Source organism: Lolium perenne, chromosome 7 (assembly GCF_019359855.2).
Source record: "Lolium perenne isolate Kyuss_39 chromosome 7, Kyuss_2.0, whole genome shotgun sequence".
Taxonomy (NCBI): Eukaryota; Viridiplantae; Streptophyta; class Magnoliopsida; order Poales; family Poaceae; genus Lolium; species Lolium perenne.
The window spans coordinates 327,042,011-327,049,441 of NC_067250.2; the positions used below are offsets into that span (position 1 = coordinate 327,042,011).

Genomic DNA, 7,431 nt, shown 5'->3' on the forward strand with positions numbered 1-7,431 from the left:
AAAAAAATAGAGAGAGCAGTGGAGCTCGGGAGCTAAAAGCACTTTTCGATACCTAAGTTTCTATATTGCATCCCCTTTTGTGTGCAACTGAGTTAGCTGCACTTTATGTAACATTATTTTGTATCGAACTTTTTGGTTTGGAACTAAAATTTATTTCTATAAGTACAATACTATTTCCTGATGCTAACATTAATTGGACATCCCATTATCAAAAAGAAGAAAAGTAGAATCAATACCACATCTCCTCTCAAACTCTACCTAATTTTATATTGCAAACTATTTCCTGGCTGCGAAACGGAAGTTTCGTATTGGCTTTTGTCAGAACAATAGTTTTCAAAGTCAAAAGAAAACAAGAAACAAAAGTTCAAGACACAAGCTACCCACATCAATCACAAGGGAGCTAGCTATATATTTAGAAACGGTCAGATAAACATGTGCTATCTAGCTGTGGGGAAACAATCAGTCTCTAATAGTAGTATATAACAATATAACCGCGTTGACGGCGTACGTGATCTTTGGCTCCACTCAACCATTCTCCTCCATATGTCCTCCCGGCTGCTGAATTAACAAGGTGGAACTCGTGGATCATATACACTTTCAGTCTTTGACATCGTCTCTCGACAGCTATATATCCACCAATGGACTCTATCGATCAATCATCATCGATCAGGTCATCATGTGTTCTTGTAGAACCAGTCCGCGCCTCAACGGCCGGTCGATCGCCTTGTCACGTCGACACTGCCCAATACATATATGGCCACAAGCCACTAGCGGCATCCGTACATACATGATACATCACGTCAACGCCGCCATTTCCTGAACTACCTAACCGGCCGGCCTAGCCTGTCATCAAGCTCAATCAGCAACCATCCTCTCGCCAACACCGACGACCTCCATCGATATGCATATGCCACCGTCTCAGCTGCTGGCAGCGGCCTTGGTCTCCGCTCTGCTGCTCTTGTGGCGGCCGGCGGGCGCGGCCGAGTACAGCGTCGGCGGCGACGGCATCAACGGCTGGGACACCGGCACCAACTACGCCACATGGGCGCAGGCCCAATCCTTCGTCGCCGGCGACGCCCTACGTCAGTTCTTCTTCTCTCCACACAACGTCGCAGCGTAAGCAACTAACTAGCGAGGTGCGTGAATATATTGACCGATCGATCTTCGTTGCAGTGTTCAACTACGTCAAGAGCCAGCACAACGTCTACGAGGTCACCGAGGCGGCCTACCGGTCCTGCGACGCCACCGCCCCCGGCTCCGTGCTCGCCACCTACGACACCGGCTTCGACAGGATCGTGCTCCCCGACGCCAAGACCTACTGGTTCATCTGCGAGATCCCCAACCACTGCATCGGGGGCATGAAGCTCGCCGTCAACGTCTCCGGCGCCGGGGCTCCCGGCGGATCGCCGACGATAGACGTTCCGCCGCCTTCCCCGTCGGCGGCCACCAGGAGCAGCTGGACAGCGGCGTGGGGAGGGTTGGTGGTGCTCGGCGTGGTGCACGTCATGGTCAACCTGGCTGCCTAGCTACTTGACCTGTTCACAGTTGGCTGGCTCCCACACGCTATAGCTTAGCTGTTTTGTTCGTTCTCATGTATACATTTTTTTGTTATATGTTTTTCATGAATCAATCATTATTTGTTCACAAACAATTCTGTTGGAGCCGCTGGCTTCTTCGAAATCTGCATAAAATGTGTTCTGACTGTTTTTCTTTTTCCGGATTTGTCTAGTTCTGACTACATGTTCCAATATGACAGAATTATAGTTTTATTGTAAATCAAACTTCTCTAAGTTTAACCAAATTTAAATAAAAAATGTGAATATCTACAACGTCAAATCGGCATAGCATGAAAAAACTGTCATACAATGGATCTGATGAAAGTATATTTGTATTTCATTTGTTGATATATTTTTCTGCAAACATGGTTAAACTTGAAATAGTTCGACTTATGATAAAACTAGAAATGCAACTGTTCTTGAATGGAGAGTACTACATTTTTGTTTGTCTAGCATATATCTAGTTTCAGTTCATACTAGTTCAACAACACAACATGTTGCTCAATATTTGGAATGACAATATATCCAACACAACATCCGAGAGTTATTTATCACGCTAACTCCCCAAAGATGTATTTTTTGCATGTTGTAGTAAATCTTGATTCACCAATTCAATAAAAAGTTAAGGGATTTGGTAATTGTCAGCTAGCTGAGAACAAAGTTAGTGCTCAGTCAAGTCCATCACCGCTTGATCGTTCTTGTGCTAAGATTCGTTCTTTAGGATCATCCATGTCCTAAGATTCGTGCTATAGGTGGGCTAGCATGGATCGACCTGTTTGTGTGTTTGTGCAGGCCGTTTGATGCTATTGGATCTTACCAAGTCTCAATGGACTATTTATGCATATGAGCTGCATTGTTTTTGCTATTGTATTGCAGTTTGTGTGATGGTAAAAAATACTTGTTTGTGCAGTTTTTAACGGAAGTGATTGTGTGCGGTGAAGGCAATTAGAACTCGTCATTTTTTCACCGCGTGCCTATATATTTTGCATAGATTATCCTTTTGTTGATTTTTTTTGTCCAACAATATGTCTCCAAATGAGTCAAGATTTTTTTTCTCGGTTGCAAGTCGGGTTGCAACAAAAAATTCTCTAGTTGAAATAGATTTATTGTCTAGTTGCAAGTCAGGTTGCAACTGAGTTTTTCTGCATTTGCAAGTCGGATTGCTACAGAGTTTTTGTGTAGCTACAATTCGGGTAGCAACTGTTTTCTAGTTGCAAGTGATGTTAGAAATGAGAATTTCTAGTTACAAAGTAGGTTGTAACTGAGTTTTGTTCAGTTACTAGTGGGGTTGTATCTATTTTTCAAAGAATTGTCTCCCATTTTCTAGTTCCCTTTATTATTTTAGAAAAGAATGAAGAAAAACTACCAGCATGACGTACCCTATAGCCACATCGACCAACAAAACAACATCAATAGAAAGTGGGTGAACTAAAAATGTTGACTAACAAACATAAAATGGAAATAGTTGAGGTGAGACAGAACAACCGACATCAAATACGACAACGTGAACCGACTGAGAACTAATTTTGAGTTCTAGTTGGACCTAAAAGTTGAAGTAGGAACCTGAAACCAGCTGTTACTTTCAAATAAATAGTAGTACTAATTTAGCATGTCTCTGAAAAATAATTATAATACAACAACCACATTTTTAGTTGGTGCAAACTGTAGTTTACTATATTTCTTAGTACTTGAGAAAAGTTTCTCCATGTTAAGTTGCTAAGCGCACAATTGTGGAATGGTCTGCACTGAGATAACATGTTAACCATTCTCCCATTATATTCCAAAATGGAATGAACACTTTTGTAGCTACATATGGCAAACAAGCCACATATGACACATGCATACTTATACTATTGTAAAAGTTTAACTTTTCCTTATGAACTATTGGCCTTCCTCTCTATTCATCTATATATCTTTTTTCCGGAACCATTTGACTGCCTAAAATATCATATATCCAAATACTTTTCTCTTAGGTTGGTTCCTGGTGGACAAACCTTTGCCTAGAAGGTCCTCAATCTGTTAAAGAAAAATCACACATGCTAGCTACGTGTGGTGTGTGTAAATTTTAGTTACATAATATGACTGCTTATTATCTGCTTCACAAATATAAAAATATAAGTTTTTTCTGGACATCTTCTACATTTTTTTGAATGGTCACCAGGGGAGGGGGGAGGTTGCCCACCTGAATCTTTTCATTCGAAAAAAGGCTCAAAATCCGGCAGAGGTTTTACAACAGAGGTACAAGTGGTAGACAGAGAAGAGGTATGGGACTGGGGAGAGAGTACATGCAACATCATCTAGTGATGTCTACGCACGCTTCTATTCCTGTAGACAGTGTTGGGCCTCCAAGAGCAGAGGTTTGTAGAACAGCAGCAAGTTTCCCTTAAGTGAATCACCCAAGGTTTATCGAACTCAGGGAGGTAGAGGTCAAAGATAGTCCTCTCAAGCAACCCTGCAATTAAGATACAAGAAGTCTCTTGTGTCCCCAACACACCTAATACACTTGTCAGATGTATAGGTGCACTAGTTCGGCGAAGAGATAGTGAAATACAAGTAATATGGATGAATATGAGTGGTAATAACAATCTGAAATAAATATGGCAGCAAGTAAACATGTAGCAGAACTTGTTGGAAACGGTGTTTCAATGCTTAGAAACAAGGCCTAGAGATCATACTTTCACTAGTGGATACTCTCAACATTTCAATCATAATTGAATATAAATATAAGCACTTCACTATGCTATTCTGAATTACTCTCTGGCGGGATAACGAACACCAATTCACCGTGTAGGGCTGCAAAAGCAAACCTTAAAGATGTATTCCCAAGTACTAATAAACACCCCACGCTATCACTGTGAGCATTCATAGGAGGTACTAACACACCACAATTTCATAGAGACATCCAACTCAAATCATAACCCAGTGAACAAGTATTCTGTGAAATATAGCCTAAGAGACCCACACGGTGCACACACTGTCACCTTTACACACGTGGGACAAGGAGTCTCCAGAGATCACATAAGTAAAATCCACTTGAATAGCATAACGACATCTAGATTACAAAGCTCATCATATGGATCTCAATCATGTAAGGCAGCTCATGAGATCATTGTATTGAAGTACATGGGAGAGATAGATGAACCACATAGCTACCGGTAGAGCCCTTAGCCTCGGGGGAGAACTACTCCCTCCTCATCATGGGAGACAGCAGCGGCGATGAAGATGGCGGTGGTGTCGATGGAGATGGCTTCCGGCGGCAATTCCCCGTCCCGGCGGCGTGCCGAAATAGAGACTTCTGTCCCCCGAACTTGGCTTTGCGATGGCGGCGGCTGCGTAACTTTTCTCGTCTCTTGGCTTATCTTTTTAGGGTTTTCGAGGCGGAGAGAATATATAGGCTGAAGGGCGGCCTCGGAGGAGCCAGGGGTGGCCCCCCCATAGGCTGGCGCCCCCTTGGTCGTGCCGCCATGTGGGGTGGGGCCCTCAGGGCTCCCCTCTGGTCCCTCTCTGGCTCTCTGGAAGCTTCCGTGAAATATAAGATCGTGGGAGTTGATTTCGTCCATTTCCGAGAATATTTCCTTTGTAGGATTTCTGAAACCAAAAACAGCAGAAAACATGAACTGGCACTTCGGCATCTTGTTAATAGGTTAGTTCTGGAAAATGCATCAAAACGATATAAATTATGAATAAAACATGTAGGTATTGTCATAAAACTAGCATGGAACATAAGAAATTATAGATACGTTGGAGACGTATCAAGCATCCCCAAGCTTAGTTCCTACTCGCCCTGGAGTAGGTAAACGATAACAAGGATAATTTCTTAAGTGACATGCTACCAACATGATCTTGATCAATACTATTGTAAAGCATATGAGATGAATGAAGTGATTCAGAGCAATGGTGAAGATAATGACTAAACAACTGAATCATATAGCAAAGACTTTTCATGAATAGTACTTTCAAGACAAGCATCAATAAGTCTTGCATAAGAGTTAACTCATAAAGCAATAAATTCAAAGTAAAAGGCATTGAAGCAACACAAAGGATGATTAAGTTTCAGCAATTGCTTTCAACTTGTAACATGTATATCTCATGGATAGTTGTCAACATAAAGCAATATGACAAGTGCAATAAGTAAACATGTAACAATCAATGTACACAGTTGACACAAGTGTTTGCTTCTAAGATAGAAGGAAGTAGGTAAACTGACTCAACATAAAGTAAAAGAAAGGCCCTTCGCAGAGGAAAGCATGGATTACTATTTTTGTGCTAGAGCTTTTATTTTGAAAACATAGAAACAATTTTGTCAACGGTAGTAATAATTTATATGCGTTATGTATAAGACATCTTATAAGTTGCAAGCCTCATGCATAGAATACCAATAGTGCTTGCACCTTGTCCTAATTAGCTTGGATTTACATGGATTATCATTGCATAACATATGTTTCAACCAAGTGTCACAAAGGGGTACCTCTATGCCGCCTGTACAAAGGACTAAGGAGAAAGTTCGCATTGGATTTCTCGCTTTTGATTATTCTCAACTTAGACATCCATACCGGGACAACATAGAAAACATATAATGGACTCCTCTTTAATGCATAAGCACTCAACAACAGATAATATTCTCATAAGAGATTGAGGATTAATGTCCAAACTGAACCTTCCACCATGATACATGGCTTTAGTTAGCGGCCCAATGTTCTTCTCTAACAATGTGCATACTCAAACCATTTGATCATGATAAATCGCCCTTACTTCAGACAAGATGAACATGCATAGCAACTCACATGATATTCAACAAAGGTGTAATATTTGATGGCGTCCCTAAACATGGTTACCGCTCAACAAGCAACTTATAAGAAATAAGATACATAGCAACATATTCAATACCACAATAGTTTTTAAGGCTATTTTCCCATGAGCTGTATATTGCAAAGACAAGGAATGAAATTTTAAAGGTAGCACTCAAGTAATTTACTTTGGAATGGCAGAGAAATACCACATAGTAGGTAGGTATGGTGGACACAAATGGCATAGTTTTTGGCTGAAGGATTTGGATGCACGAGAAGTATTCCCTCTCAGTACAAGGCTTTGGCTAGCAAGGTTGTTTGAAGCAAACACAAGTATGAATCGGTACAGCAAAACTTACATAAGAATATATTGCAAGCATTATAAGACTCTACACTGTCTTCCTTGTTGTTCAAACACTTCACCAGAAAATATCTAGACTTAGAGAGACCAATCATGCAAACCAAATTTCAACAAGCTCTATGTTAGTTCTTCATTAATAGGTGCAAAGTACATGATGCAAGAGCTTAAACATGATCTATGAGAGCTCAAAACAATTGCCAGGTATCAAATTATTCAAGACCATATACCATTTACCACATGAAGCATTTTCTGTTTCCAACCAAATAGCAATTAACGAAGCGGTTTTCAACTCCGCCATGAACATTAAAGATAGAACTAAGAACACCAGTGTTCATATGAAAAAGCGGAGCGTGTCTCTCTCCCACATAAGCATGAATTTATTCAGAGAATAAAAATAACAAAACGAAAATAAAAGCACACAGACGCTCCAAGTAAAGTACATAAGATGTGACGGAATAAAAATATAGTTTCACTAGAGGTGACCTGATAAGTTGTCGATGAAGAAGGGGATGCCTTGGGCATCCCCAAGCTTAGACGCTTGAGTCTTCTTGAAATATGCAGGGATGAACCACGGGGGCATCCCCAAGCTTAGACTTTTCACTCTTCTTGATCATATTGTATCATCCTTCTCTCTTGATCCTTGAAAACTTCCTCCACACCAAACTCAAAACAAACTCATTAGAGGGTTAGTGCATAATAAAAAAATTCACATATTCAGAGGTGACAT

At 40.8% G+C, this 7,431-nt stretch overlaps 1 protein-coding gene across 1 annotated transcript; it reads left to right on the forward strand.

Moving 5' to 3' along the window:
• The first annotated feature begins 735 nt into the window (after positions 1 to 735).
• Positions 736 to 1,714, forward strand: LOC127319148 (basic blue protein). Its single transcript, XM_051349364.2, has 2 exons — positions 736 to 1,082; positions 1,174 to 1,714. The coding sequence occupies exons 1-2, from the start codon at positions 902 to 904 to the stop codon at positions 1,524 to 1,526; spliced, it is 534 nt and encodes a 177-aa protein (XP_051205324.1). The 5' UTR covers positions 736 to 901; the 3' UTR covers positions 1,527 to 1,714.
• Positions 1,715 to 7,431: the final 5,717 nt, after the last annotated feature.

What these genes read in the sequence shown, in the direction of transcription:
- LOC127319148 (XM_051349364.2), top strand. Translation starts at nt 902, where the DNA reads ATGCATATGCCACCGTCTCAGCTGCTGGCAGCGGCCTTGGTCTCCGCT. An exon ending in CGTCGCCGGCGACGCCCTAC is followed by an intron (nt 1,083 to 1,173) that starts GTCAGTTCTTCT and finishes TCTTCGTTGCAG; the next exon opens with TGTTCAACTACGTCAAGAGC.